This window comes from Corticium candelabrum, chromosome 11 (genome assembly GCF_963422355.1).
Source record: "Corticium candelabrum chromosome 11, ooCorCand1.1, whole genome shotgun sequence".
NCBI lineage: Eukaryota > Metazoa > Porifera > Homoscleromorpha > Homosclerophorida > Plakinidae > Corticium > Corticium candelabrum.
This window is the reverse complement of record NC_085095.1, coordinates 5,732,562-5,747,765: the sequence shown is the minus strand read 5'-3', so window position 1 is coordinate 5,747,765 and position 15,204 is coordinate 5,732,562. Positions and strand designations below refer to the sequence as shown.

The 15,204-nt window shown below is 39.3% G+C and overlaps 1 protein-coding gene across 1 annotated transcript; it reads left to right on the top strand.

Moving 5' to 3' along the window:
• Positions 1–8,000: 8,000 nt before the first annotated feature.
• On the top strand, positions 8,001–13,572 carry LOC134187195 (mucin-5AC-like). The gene is made up of 12 exons (XM_062655312.1): positions 8,001–8,100; positions 8,654–8,686; positions 10,335–10,444; positions 10,503–10,585; positions 10,656–11,316; positions 11,375–11,463; positions 11,529–11,913; positions 11,972–12,060; positions 12,126–12,510; positions 12,569–12,657; positions 12,723–13,058; positions 13,118–13,572. Exons 1-12 carry the CDS (start codon positions 8,001–8,003, stop codon positions 13,233–13,235), a joined length of 2,478 nt encoding a protein of 825 aa, XP_062511296.1. The 3' UTR covers positions 13,236–13,572.
• The last annotated feature ends 1,632 nt before the right edge of the window (positions 13,573–15,204 follow it).

Sequence of the window (15,204 nt, the reverse complement as noted above, 5' to 3'; positions counted from 1 at the left end):
TACTATCTCCTCTTCTCTTCTGTATAGCTCTTAATTCCCTCAGCGTGGAGTTACACAGAACTGGTTACGGCTATTGGAAAGGGTTGTTGCACACTGTTCGTACCTTCTCTGATGACGTGCAGATGTTTGGTCTGGACAAGTGTGCAACAGCACACTTTGTCAACGGCAAGCTCTCTGGACACAATTCTGGGGTGACGGTAGGAAAACGGACACCATCAACTGCAGGGTTCGAAAAACCGGTCGCCAAGTCGCCAAATGGCGATCTCTGTCACAGGAATGGTGACTAGTCAAGCCTAGGAAGTCACCATGCCGTAGGAATGGTAAACCGTGACGAAGATAGACTTTCCAAATTTCCGAGTTTAGTAGGAGCTTGAAAACTAGTATGGCGTAATCTGGGTACACAGAACAACAACTTTTCTGTCTACATGAACGTAAACTGTCCACCCGTCTGTTCCGTGATCCTAATGCGCTGAAGCATGTGCACAAGGAATGACACTTACCTGCACCTTTGGAAACACTTAGGTAATTAATTAATTAGAGATACGGCACACTAGGCTTGATTTTGACTGGCTTCCTGTACAATGGCGTACACTCGGCACTTACGAAACTTGAAATGTGCAACAGAGGTCGAAGCCAGAACAATTCTAGTCGAGACCAGCGAATACCAATATTCGCGGAAGCCAGCTACTAGTTTCTTGTAACTATCAGACTGCTGGATAGTTATAGCATTGTGACGTAACAATGGCATGTGAACAAACAATGGATATTGAAAGTGAGCATCGCACTCTTAGTTATGAGAAAACGAAGCTACCCTAGGAGATTGAGTTCAAGTAATGGAACATCCTTCAAATTGAGTCTATCAGGAGCATTCAGTTTCCTTTTTGAACGATGAACAGCATTATATCGTTCTATGATGCACCCCCAAAAGGCGACCCGACTGAAAAAGCTGGAAGATGACACCACCCTGTCCATGTTCTTACCCAAGCTGAGTTATACCTGTACCCCAAATTTTAGCCTCGTGGGTGATCCGGTCTAGCCGGCTATCAAACTTATACATACATACGTGTATATATCTAGTATGTGTGTGTATATATATATATATATATATATATATATATATATATATATATATATATACTAGATACATGACCCGTCCTTTGTACGGGCAGAGTACGGTAGTGTTATGAGGAAGACTTTAGGTTAAGCGTGTGTAGACACGTCATGTGCAATTTTTTTGGTAGAAATCGACACAAATGGCTTACTGGCCTGTTCTCCGCACGGCAGATTAGATTAGTATTGGTTAATTAATTTATCGTTGTATGAATTGATAAAGTATATTTTATTCACCCGTTCTAATTTATTATGAAGTGTATCTCTGAAGAATTCTCTTGAAGAATTTCTTTCACACACACACACACACACACACACACACACACACACACACACACACACACACACACACACACACACACACACACCTTCTTTATTATATTGACCGCATGATCAAGGCATTGCAAAAATTTCCCAATACAAACATGTTCTTCTCTTTGTGGGGTTATTGCCTTTGTTTTTGTGGCAGGTGCAGCATTTTCTCCAGAGAATCTGTGGGCACACATCTGTTCACCACAGCTGTCCTTCTATGTGACAAAGCAAAACTCAAACTTTACCTTCAACCAGGGTTCTCCCCAGGATTTCAGGAAAGTGTAGTGCTAGCCCTTCCCTAAGACCACGCCCATCCAATAACATCACGACAAAGTCCCAATTGCAATACTGATCTATTATCAATATATTAGACTTGCTGCTGAAAATCGTCTATACTAGTTGTTGTTTACAGGCTGTCAGCTATCAGTAACCCATTAGTTGGAAGAGTATGAATTTAGCACGGGACAGCTGTTGAAGTCAAGATATTGCTTTGACTTGCAACCATGCATTGACAAACCTGTTAACTAGTCTACTAACTAGCAGTGCAAGCTTGCTAGATACACAACGTGACACAATTGAATGCATAAACACAATGACATACTATTTATTCGTAATCATTGCTTCAGACAGTGACTGAGTATATACCCTAAGGTTGCTGCTACGTTAGAGAGTAGTAAGCAAAATTGTGTTCAATCTTACAAGCTGTCCACTATATAATGAAATTATGCTGACTCTGTTACAATATTGTAATGCATCTGTTCCTCTTGGAAGCCCACTCCAGACATGCAGCGTTAAAGTCAAAGTCTTCTAAACAGGGACCTTCAATAGAGATAAACAGCAGCTGCACTGTGATTTTGTTGCTCAGACAGGGTTTCTCAGAGGTGTCTTTATTCTATTCAGTTCAGAAAAGCCCTCACAGTCAGCAGTGGAAGCAGGCATTAGCTGGGCAATGGCTGCAAGGTTACAAATGTTTGGAAACACTAAGGAAAGGTTCTCTTTTCTTCACAATTGTAGCCATCACGTCTTGTTCTGTATGGCAAAGAATTTGCACTTTGAAGTGGCACAGCCGTTGGAATCTGACTGGAACTATTTTTGCAAAGTGGTCAATCAACGGTCCTATTCAGTATTGGCTTTCTTCAAGCCGCCTACTTAGTAAGCAGGTTCTAAACATGCAAATTACATCATTAAGATTATGTTTCCTTCACATGCACTTGCTATCCCATATTTGGAGCATATCTAGACAATCTCAAATCACTGATCTCTGAGAGTGAAGTAGAAATTCAAGCGTAGCCCAACGCTACGCTCAAACGCCCTGGGGAGAACCCTGCTTCAACCAAGCCCTTATACTCACTACCTGACGAATACCTTAGCAGTATGGCTGCTTTCTGATCAAATTAAAATTTCAAATATCCTAGATAAGTCCATATTAGCTGATGAAAACTTGCAGTCTCAGCAAATCCAAAGCCACCATCTCAAGCAACCTGAACGCCAGAAACTTTGCTTAAGTCTGAGTAAAACTTTCAAGACCAAAGTTTCAGGAGAAAATGTAACTCTTCAGCAGCTTCACCATGCAAAGCAACTACTGATTGGCCCTCCTGCTATATGCCTGACAAAAAGCAAACAAAGTTGGTAGAAAAATTTCACTCTCGCTAAGGCCATTTCAGCTGGCAAGAGGAATCTTTTCTTTTCTAATGTAACCTGGTGCACTTCCAATGAGAATCATTCACAGAGTATAGAAGCTGACAATGTCAGTGAAACCTTCATGTCTGTAGTAGAACAACAGTCAGTTTGTGTGAAGAGATGCACTTTAAGCACAAACACACTTCAACAATTTCAAACTACCAGTGAAGCCAATCTAGAGCACCCACTTGATACCAAACAAGAATGCAAATCTAATTCAGGCCTCCCTACCAGTATTATACCCTTGATCCCTCAGCGGTACAACTATTTTGTTGACTCATATTGTCAGCATGAATTGGAAAGTTTCCTAGGAGCTGAAACAAGCAACTTTACTCTAGAAGCATGGACAAGTGCCAATTGTGACACTGCAGCTGTCCAGTGGATTACACATTTTGAAGAAGTTTCAAAAACCACCTATCGAATCACTACAGGTTTCAAAGCGAAAGGATGGCGGCTCCTTTTTAAAACTGTTCGTCATTGTCATCATTACAGGAAACAAAAAACTCTGTCACAAATGTCCACAGAAAGGAAGTGCAAACTAAAGAAAACCACCATACATTGTTCCACACAAGACAAAAAGTCAATGTGTCCTAGCACTTTAATAGTTAGGGTATACCCACCTGAGGCATCTAGAATCTCAGACCACCCTGAATATCTTGCCTTAACAATCACATATCACCCAATCCACAGTAGTCATGCGCTCAGCTTTAGGCCAGTCACAGAAGCTGTGAAAAAAAGCGAAAATTAGTCTCTTTGAGTCTGGCAGCTCTGCTGCCTCTGCAAAACATGAATACTTGACCCAACTCCAACTGAAAAGTGATCCACGAGTAGTTGAGAGCACTCTTGCCGACAGAGCCATAACCCCAAATGTACGAGACATTCAACGCCTCTTTAGAAAATGGCGATCAGACAACATTGGACCAGAAGATGGAGAGGCTGTGTTTGAGTGACTGCTCGAGGAAGTACAATGATACAACAAGGAACATGAAAAAGAGGGTGGGCGAGTATTTCTTCAACCTTATGAAGCAGCAGCTGCAATGAACATGGATGAACCTAAACCAAAAACCAGAAAGACTGATGCCATGCCCTTCCTTTTAGCTCTAGTCACTCCTCTCATGGCCAGAGTCCATGAAATGGTCACACAAAGTGCAAAGCTAGTCTTTTGTGACTCAACAGCCAGTCTTGATAACTTGAACACAGCTGTGTTCATACTTAGCTGCGACACATCAGTAGGAGCTCTACCACTTGCTGCAGTTATGACATCCAGTGAAGATGCTGTTACCTTGTCAGCAGGGTTTACAGCACTGTGCCACATACTGCCCAAGTGTGCATTTTTTTGGAAGAGGTCCAAATCTTGGACCACTAGCATTATTGACAGATGAATGTGCAAGCGAACGGATTGCTCTAAAGAGTACATGGCCTCAAGCGGAATTACACCTACATGTCTTTCATTTTTTACAAACTACATGAAGATGGCTTGGAGCTCAAGTTCTGGTATCTGTGGTACAGACAGAATTACCTGTATGGCACTAACAAAACAACTTGTTTATGCCCCAAGTGAGCAAGCATTGACTGAAATTAAACATGAAGTAGACAAAAGCCCTTTTCAGACATTCAAAAAGAGACTAGGTGATTACTGGCAACAAAGGAAAGAATGGGCTGTGTGTTTCCGAAAGAACTTTCCCACACGAGGCAACTATACTAACCATTATTCAGAGGCTAGCATACGCATCAGAAAAGACATCCTTTTCCAAAGGAATAAAGCTTGGAATGTGGTACAAATGTTCAATCTTCTTACACAGACTCGCAAACTGTATTACCACCGACGTTTAATATCTGTTGCCACAAACAGATTAGATCATTTTGTCTCTACAAGATTTACTGTGACAGGAGTAAAAGCGTACACCATTCCATCTGACAACATTGTCGCATCAGATGACCCAGACTGTTGTGAGTCAGTCAGATAAGAATACAATGTGGTAGTAGACTTACAACTGGGTGAGTGCACCTGTCCCATCGGAATGCAAAGTCAACCTTGCAAACACCAATTTGCAGCAGCAATGAAGTATCGCAAAAGCAGTGTCAAAACTATCCCAACTTATTCACCTCAAGGCCGTCAGCTTTTTGCAGCAGTGGCATTAGCACTGCCAACCCATTTCCTTTTACAGTAGTGTCCACCAAAAAGCTGAAGAAGAACATGTAAAGTCTCTTCCATCAGTATGAACTGGTCTGACGAAGATACTAAACGTTCCTTTGAAAAAATTGCTCCTTGTTCCTGTGAACAACTGAAGTGGCAACTGCAGCTGACGACAACATTGATTTTAGCAATACATTTCAAAGAGATCAAGCACAACCAATTAACAGAGGAAGCTATGAAAAGTCAAGGGACGTCATTGAAAGAGTACTACAGGTCACTAAAGATATCAAGGACGGACTGCATGAAAGTCATGTCACAGACAGCTTCATAGCTGCAGTAGAAACGGTTTTGTTCCAATTATTGAAAACTACAAGGCAAAGGAATCCACTCACCTGGTACACAGTAGCGACTGCTTTCTGCTCTACACATGTTTGGTAAAGAGGTGGGAGTCAGAAAACAAAAGAAAAAGATTCGAGTACAACCTATTGCTGTAGCTAGACGACACTTCAAGTCCTTTTCTACCCGTCCAGCATCAGCAGGACTTCCACGTTTGTTCATGAAAGCCAAAACTACAACCAAAATATCCCCATACGAATCCACCAGAGAGCAAGGAGAAACCACAATCTGACAATAAGTTTGAAAACAAATACCCCTAATGCCATCTAAACTGTACAAGGATACAAGATTTTTTGAGTTGAGAAAACTGTTTATGTTAATATTCCTTGATATAAAGAGAGAAACAGATTGTAATTAGTGTTCAGAATGAGTGTTCAGAACAAGTCATTCCAGTTTTATGTCCAGGAAACTGTGCACCCACTAGGGAAATAGGCATCTCCATTGTGTGTGTTTTAATTTTTTTGTTAAAATGGATCATGGATTGATTCTATGTATTGTAAGCTAATGAAAAACTGTGTTCTGTGGCAACAGACTGTCCGGATCAACAACTTCCTGTAATCCTGCCTGTTTGCCATACATTTCTTATGCAAACAAATTAATTTCAGTAACAGCAGAGTACATGATTAATAAACAGGTTCTTCTGCAATAGTTACTAGTATATACAGTAGTGGACAAAAGTATTTGCCGGGTAGTTTTTGTTGTTGATTTTTCATCATATTCTGGACTACAGAATGGAAATAAGTGCTGATATGAGCAGAAATTGATAAATTAGTTTGTTTTCAAAGGTTGTAATATTGTTTGCATTGAATATGCTTTGATAAGTTGTAATGTAAACTTAATTAATCTGTTTTAACTAGGTTGTAACAATAATCTTAATTAAATTGCAACAACCAACTGATTTAGACTCAATTCTGTACCAATTAGTCTTGATTTTCCTATTGCATGACAAACATTGACCAAGAAGTCGCTTTATTAATATTTTGTGCTCCCACCCAAACACAAACATCCTGAAAACCCTTGAAATTTCTTGCCTGGCAAATACTTTGTCCACTACTGTATATATATACACATATAAATTATAAATTACTATTTATTAAATCACATTTAAGGTTCAAAAATACTACCATAAATACATAAATTGTGCTTTAATGTTACTAGATACTGTATTCTAATAAATTAATAATTAGTTAATTAACTAATATCAATTAACTAGCAAAATGTACAAACCTCTGTCGTCTTGTATAATAGTTGCATCACGAAAAGCTTTTCTGGAGTCAAATGTTTCTCGAGAAAGTCGATTTCTGCAAAGAAAACGGTTTGTAGCAACCAACATTCCCCATATTGGGGCTCTCCTTTCACTAGCCACTGCTGTTTACTGAGTGTGGTAACTGCTCGCAGAGAAAGCGCAATTCCCACGATCTGTCAGCATAACAACACATTTTTTGAACTACTAAATCATGCATGATCCAACATGCGTGCACGTGAGAATGGTCTACCGTGCACGTGTAAGTTAAACTTATCCGGGCTATATATCCGGGATGTGTGTGTGAAGTGGACCCAAAAAAACAGTCTTGTGTGATAATGCCTCGCGTTTCGGACCATTATGTTAGTGCTGCGTACTACTGTCTGTTCCCCATAAGTGTGAACTTTGAAAATCATCAATATCTGCTGTTTTTGGACTTTTGCGATGATCTCGGTATCGTTAGAAACCGCTAGGTCTGGCATTTCTGTTTATCAAATTATCTAAGCCTTTCCTACAAACGAAACGGAAGAATAGTACTTGTGCATATCAAACACAAACGGGTGGAGCAATGGCTATTATCCAATTATCTTGTAAGACCAACGGATCAGCAACTGGAACCATTTAAGATAATTGTATAACACGGTCCAACTGGACCAGCTCTTAGTGCTCTAATGAGCACACCTGGTGTGACCTCTACTTCATTACTCACTTCCGAGTTCAAGCTTATGGGGAGTAGACAGTAGTGCTGCGTATTAGTGCTGCGTATTAGTGCTGCGTATTAGTGCTACGTATTAGTGCTGCGTATTAGTGCTGCGTAATAGTGCTGCATTATTCACTAGGCATTTTATATAAAAGCATTACACAAAAAGCATTATACACAATGCATTATGCATAATGCATTATGCACAATGTTTTTTCTCATTATATTAATGCTGAGTATTAGTGCTGCAGCAATTGTTTTGGCATTGGTAGCACGCCATATGAACCCACTTGTCTACAGACTCAACACCTCCACATGCATGGCGAGACCAGCTGGGTTCAATTACCCTATTATAACTGACTTCTCTTATTACATCCCTAGCTACTGCTTTTGTTGTCGTTTTTGGGTGAAATCTTGGTGCGATGCTCTCGTTTACACTCGGTCTCTTTACTTTACTTCTTTATTTTGTGAAAACGAATTCGAAGTCAGGTACAGATCTAAGACTAGATGTGTCTAAGCAAGGTGTGATGGCCCTGTTGTTGCAAGTGGTTGGGTTTGGTGCGCACAGTAGCTCGACCATGGTGATGCCCGGCCTCTGCATCTGGTACTAGCTAGCTTACAAACTCAGTTTAGTATCCTTGAGCGGTAGTATTCAGACACAAGTTCAGATGTTCAGGTTTTTGCAACCCCGGGCCCACCGCCATCACAAGCAGTGCCTCTAGCTACGCCATCTGCACCAGCATGGGACACCAACAACTGCAAACTTTTGTCGTCAGTGGTACACTACTACATGTACTCTGAAGATGGAGAGACTTTTGGAAATTTATCACAGTGGCTACCTGTCCATGGACATTATTGCACCTTGAGCTTGACTTTCGATTCATTCGCGTAACGATCTTCTAGATAGATTTTATTAGCTCGCTAAAAATAGCTGCTAAATAATTCTTATTTTCTTGAGGACAATCCTAGTGTGGTTTGAAGGCTCATAGCTGTAGAAATCAACAGCGTAAAAACACAGCTTAGTAGTTAATACATTCTCCAAATAAGGTTATTGGCTATTGATGTTGTTGTTTAGTATCTACGTCAACACCAGTGTTTACAACAGAAGGTACGTTTGCTGCTTTATACATATTATGAAGTATACATACTCCAAGTGAGCAATCTATAGCGTATTGGCTTATTGATATTTTGTTGTTTAGTACTTACTTCAACGCCAGTGTTTACAACAGAAAGTACGTTTACTACTCTCTAAGTGAGGTGTATACATAATTCAAAATATGTTAACCAAGAATAGCTTTATCGGCTTATTGTATATACATACCTCTTCTTTTTCGCTACTCAACAGATGAAGTCACTACTTCTGTTCAGCAGTTGTTTGATTTTGTCTTTTGTGAGCATGTTCATGTGCAAATAGTCCAATTCGAGAACGACATACTCGATGGCAATTGTGCCTCATTGATCTCTTTTCTACAATCTTGTCAACTTTAGCATACATACATACATACATATTACCGGTATGTCATATCCAGAACGACGTTGTATATGTCTTTAACACCCACATCTAGCCATCCCCTCCCCAACTTAAATCTTACCAATACATCATAGTGTCATCAAGAGAAGAAAAGCATCCCAAAACGCAAGATCATGCTCCAATGCAATTCTCCTTAAGAATTGATTTTGCTTTGTACTCCCAACGTTTAACCAATAACTGTTCAGATCGATTTTGGAGAGCTTGATTCAAAGTAGTCCTAGTGAACGTTGTTGATTTCAAAGCAATAGTTTCAGAGACCTATGACTGGCCTGAGTCAATATCCAAACTTCCTATAGAGATGGGAAAGATATCTACTCCACATTGAGTCACATTAAACTCGTGTCTCTCGTCTTTTTCCATTTCTCCAGCATTTTCAGTTGCACAGGCTTCAATAGCAGCAGCGCAGACAAAATGTGATTGCAATGAATTGCGGACATTGATGTCAAAACAAGCTGGGTTCCCATTAAAGAAGTCTGGATGATAAATGTCACCAGGGCAAGATTGATTATTAGCAGAACAGTACTGTTCTCTTCTACACGTACAAGATTTGTTGTCAGAAAGTAGTGCATGCCACAGTATATCACGTATAGCATTGTGACATTTCAACAATTATGGTATACTGTCATAGCTGCAACCTAACAAATGATCACCAAGCAGTCATGACTTGACCACATACACATTAAAGCGTTGTTGGAATTTGCTGCAGGGAATATAGGAATGCCCAACCACAACCTGATGGCAACTATAAATTATTCATGCTGAAGCATAGCCAGGCTGAGATTTCTGTTTGGTGTTGCCCTTAACCAGGCTCCAGCATAAGGAGAAGCTATAGTATTTATCCTTTCTCTGTCTCTGATGCTACACCCTTGTTTCAAAGCCTCCAATTGAATTCCATCAAAGTGTGACAGCAATGATTTTTGTGAAGCAACAGAAGATTGGGAAAGTGGCTGGAAGGACACTCGATACCTGCTGACAAAGCCGATCTTTCATCACAACTTGTCCCTGAATTTCAACCATATCCAAACAAGAAGCATCTAATCCTGATGACAAATATATTTATTTATTTATTTATTTATTTGTAACAAACTACTAACAGACAAAATCGGCAAATCCCAAGCAATAACATTAGCATCTAACATTAATCACTTTGTATCATACGAGCATTAAATTTCCACAAATTAACAAACATATATAATAACTTAACATTCAACTTCAACTTTATCAGAAACTCCTTATCCAACAACTGCAAATGCCAGCAAACCAACAACTACATCAATACCAACAGCTAACCATGAAAAAGCAACAGTAACATTTCTCAATGTAACAGTCGAACAGGTTTGAAAGTTATGGCAAACACATCTGTGTATGTTCCACTGTAGCAATTTATTTCTAGTTTAACAAAACTACTTTTAAGCAAGTTGTTGCTGAACTCCTATCTGTGCACTGCAATGAAAGTGACATGCAGTCAACAAACAGGTAACCACACCAATTTTGTTATAAAGCATAGTAGGTTGTTGTTCTCAAAACCTGTTGCATTAATTGGCAGAACTGCTATCAATGTGACTGCTGCTGATGTCAACATTATACGTACTATTCCGGATGGACCTGATGTTCTAGTCTGCATTACAGTCAGCCTCCCTGATGGAGGAGGTACTGTTGCTGCATCTAAAGTAGTGCTGGCTCTTAACACTAGCAGCGCAAGACAAAGGTTTCAAGCTGTTGGTTTGACATTAGGCCACGTCTTTATCAACAGTATGGTTTCTTTTCCTAATACTACTACATCGGTATCTTCAACTTTATCAGAAACTCCACATACCAACGAATCAACAACTGTATCAGGTATTACAACAGCATCAACACCCATGTCTAACAGTGAAGGAACAACTTCAACTTTATCGGAAACTCCACATACCAACGAATCAACAACTGTATCGGGTATTACAACAGCATCAACACCCATGGCTAACAGTGAAGGAACGACTTCAACTTTATCGGAAACTCCACATACCAACGAATCAACAACTGTATCGGGTATTACAACAGCATCAACACCCATGGCTAACAGTGAAGGAACAACTTCAACTTTATCGGAAACTCCACATACCAACGAATCAACAACTGTATCGGGTATTACCACAACAGCATCAACACCCACAACTAACCGAGAAAGAACAACAGTAACGTTTCTCAATGTAACAGCCGAACAGGTTTGAAAGTTATGGTAAACACATTTGTGTATGTCCCAATATAACAATCTATTTCTAGCTTAATGAAACCAAGTTTAAGCAAGTTGTTGCTAAATTTGTATCTGCTTACTGCACTGAAAATGATGCATGTTCACAGTCAACAAGCAAGTAAGCATCAATTTGCTATGAAGCATCAGGTTGTTGTTAACAAAGCCTGTGGCATTAATTGGCAGACCTGCCGTCATCTTGACTGCTGCTGATGTCAACCTTATATCTATCACTCAGAATGGATTTGATGTTGTAGTTGATTTCACAGTCAGCCTGCCTGATGGAGGAACTGCTGTTCCTGCAACTGCAGTAGTGATGGCTCTTGACAATAGTAGTGTAAAACAAGACTTTCAAGATATTGGTTTGTCATTAGGCCAAGCCTGTATCACCAACCCAACTATTACAACAGCATCAACACCCATGGCTAACAGTGAAGGAACGACTTCAACTTTATCGGAAACTCCACATACCAACGAATCAACAACTGTATCGGGTATTACAACAGCATCAACACCCATGGCTAACAGTGAAGGAACAACAGTAACGTTTCTCAATGTAACAGCCGAACAGGTTTGAAAGTTATGGTAAACACATTTGTGTATGTCCCAATATAACAATCTATTTCTAGCTTAATGAAACCAAGTTTAAGCAAGTTGTTGCTAAATTTGTATCTGCTTACTGCACTGAAAATGATGCATGTTCACAGTCAACAAGCAAGTAAGCATCAATTTGCTATGAAGCATCAGGTTGTTGTTAACAAAGCCTGTGGCATTAATTGGCAGACCTGCCGTCATCTTGACTGCTGCTGATGTCAACCTTATATCTATCACTCAGAATGGATTTGATGTTGTAGTTGATTTCACAGTCAGCCTGCCTGATGGAGGAACTGCTGTTCCTGCAACTGCAGTAGTGATGGCTCTTGACAATAGTAGTGTAAAACAAGACTTTCAAGATATTGGTTTGTCATTAGGCCAAGCCTGTATCACCAACCCAACTATTACAACAGCATCAACACCCATGGCTAACAGTGAAGGAACGACTTCAACTTTATCGGAAACTCCACATACCAACGAATCAACAACTGTATCGGGTATTACAACAGCATCAACACCCATGGCTAACAGTGAAGGAACAACAGTAACGTTTCTCAATGTAACAGCCGAACAGGTTTGAAAGTTATGGTAAACACATTTGTGTATGTCCCAATATAACAATCTATTTCTAGCTTAATGAAACCAAGTTTAAGCAAGTTGTTGCTAAATTTGTATCTGCTTACTGCACTGAAAATGATGCATGTTCACAGTCAACAAGCAAGTAAGCATCAATTTGCTATGAAGCATCAGGTTGTTGTTAACAAAGCCTGTGGCATTAATTGGCAGACCTGCCGTCATCTTGACTGCTGCTGATGTCAACCTTAGATCTATCACTCAGAATGGATCTGATGTTGTAGTTGATTTCACAGTCAGCCTGCCTGATGGAGGAACTGCTGTTCCTGCAACTGCAGTAGTGATGGCTCTTGACACTAGTAGTGTAAAACAAGACTTTCAAGATATTGGTTTGTCATTAGGCCAAGTCTCTATCACCAACCCAACTACTTCTCAACCTACCACACCCTCAGATTCAGATTCTGCTCTAACAACTGCCGGGATCATTGGTGTCGTTGTTGGTGCAGTTGGAGGTGTCATTCTCATCATAATCGTCATTTTCTATTGCAGGTGCACGTGCAACACAGTTTGTTTAGTTTGCAATTGCTCATTGCAGTATCTATTTTCAGCATAGGTAAAACTACTACAAAAGTGAAACCATCAAATGATGATGAACTAGCACTGCAACCAATGAAAGCTTCTGCTGATCCTCACATAAAAGACGAGAACTACACAGACACCGTTTAATGATGAAAAGTATGACATTTTCACACGACTATAGTTCATTTGATTAGCTGTCGAGTTTGCATAGCAGGTTGTGTTTTGCTTGTGTTTATCTGCATCTTAGATGTGTCTTAGCACAATTTTCCGACCAAGGGGTTTGGCTGTTACTGTACTCTATATCTATTCCAGATTTGACTATAGAGATATTCCATAAAATAGGTGAAGTGATTGTAACTTTGCGTTTTCTTTCTGCGGCAAAGACTTTTTCAACCTGTCTGTCTGAGAAATGTGTCACTGAAGTTACTATCAGAAGCAATTTTATCAACAAAATGCGTGGTGTTGTCACCAAGGACACCTAAAACTGCAGACGTTGCCTTTGAGATGGGTTATCTCGTAGGACAGTACAACGAACTTATTGTATCGCATAGACTAGCTATCACATAGATCATCTTGTTGGACTGCTACAGCTGGGTAGTCTATTAGATACTTCTGGAATACTTCCCGTAGTTGAATGCCATATTCTGATAGGATTGCAATTGTCGGTAGTCTTCTTAGTTATTATTTTCTTTAGCAGCACTAACAAAGTCAGTATGCTCCATGATGTACAATACTTCATGAATACTTCTATTAGTCGAACAACGTTTCTCACAGCATTCACAATAACTATGGTTTCTGTATCAGAAGCCTTGGTAATGCGCTGCTTTAAAGTGACTGTTTTCCGGTTGGGTGGTTGCAGTATTATTGTTGTTTAAATCATATGTTATAGAGTATTTAGTTTGTTGAAATGTATCGCAGTATGATCTATTCAAATACACCATTTCATTCAGTACCTTCAGTAAATTTCACACCCCTGGACAGCCAAACGAAAAATGAAAACAAAGAGGTGAGATCATGTTTCTAAGCTCAAGAGAACATTGGCTTTCTGTCAGATACGTTACCACAGTTGAACTGCTACACTTGTCAAAAATTACAGTAGCAGTAGCAGTCTAAACGTTTCATTCACATAGGCAAATAAAATCTGACAAGTGTTTGAAAGGCAAAAAGGTGCAATTTATTAAATGGCGAAATTTTCTTGATTTACAGTACTGTCAGATGAATAGTTGTAAACATGCTTACTTTTAATATCTTCCTAGGTAACACAACAAAAGAACACAATACCATCATTTCTTCATTATGTCTTGCTGACATGGCAATGCACTTTCCACTCATGACACTACAACAAACAAACCATCCTGGTAAATAAATAAATAAATAAAAAGAAAAAGATATATATATATATATATATATATATATATATATATATATATATATATAAATGACTTATCGTCATCACAAATTTCTAATCCTTTTACTACTCTGTCATGATCATTACTGTACGTAAATCTACTAATTATTGAAGCTTAAGAGCCAAATTCCTTTCTATCACTACTATACAACTAGCCGAAAGTTGTAGAAATCCGAAAGCTTGACAAATTTATAGTGTAGAAAACTAGTGTTTACTCAGCACATCAAAACAGATTGGCTTGTATCACTTGCCCTTTCTACTCAAAATAGCTGTATTATGCATTGGAAATTATGTGTATAACCGGTACCCTAGGATTTACTGAAACATCCAAGCACACCTACTAGTAGTAAGTATGTCACACTACTAAAGACTCAAGACAATATCAATGCCATCTGTATATGATATTCTCTCTACTTACAGTACTGTTTTCTCAGGACCCTTATCATGCAATGTTCATTGTAACTCAAGTAATTAACATGCCTAGAAAACACAGAAAATTGCAGAAAGAGATACAAAATTTACTCACTTGAGATGCTAGCATATTATCACAGCTAGACAGTGCAGCAACATGTAGCACAATACAATTTTGAAACCAATCGCTTAGAGCGAGTCAATGTAGCCTTCCTATCAATTAAAGCAAGACAAACTTATTAATTTACTAATCATAGAGACTATTTACAGATAAATAACTAACAGTCATATCTTATA

What these genes read in the sequence shown, in the direction of transcription:
- LOC134187195 (XM_062655312.1), top strand. Translation starts at nt 8,001, where the DNA reads ATGCTCTCGTTTACACTCGGTCTCTTTACTTTACTTCTTTATTTTGTG. An exon ending in TCAATGTAACAGCCGAACAG is followed by an intron (nt 11,317 to 11,374) that starts GTTTGAAAGTTA and finishes ATCTATTTCTAG; the next exon opens with CTTAATGAAACCAAGTTTAA. An exon ending in ATCGTCATTTTCTATTGCAG is followed by an intron (nt 13,059 to 13,117) that starts GTGCACGTGCAA and finishes ATCTATTTTCAG; the next exon opens with CATAGGTAAAACTACTACAA.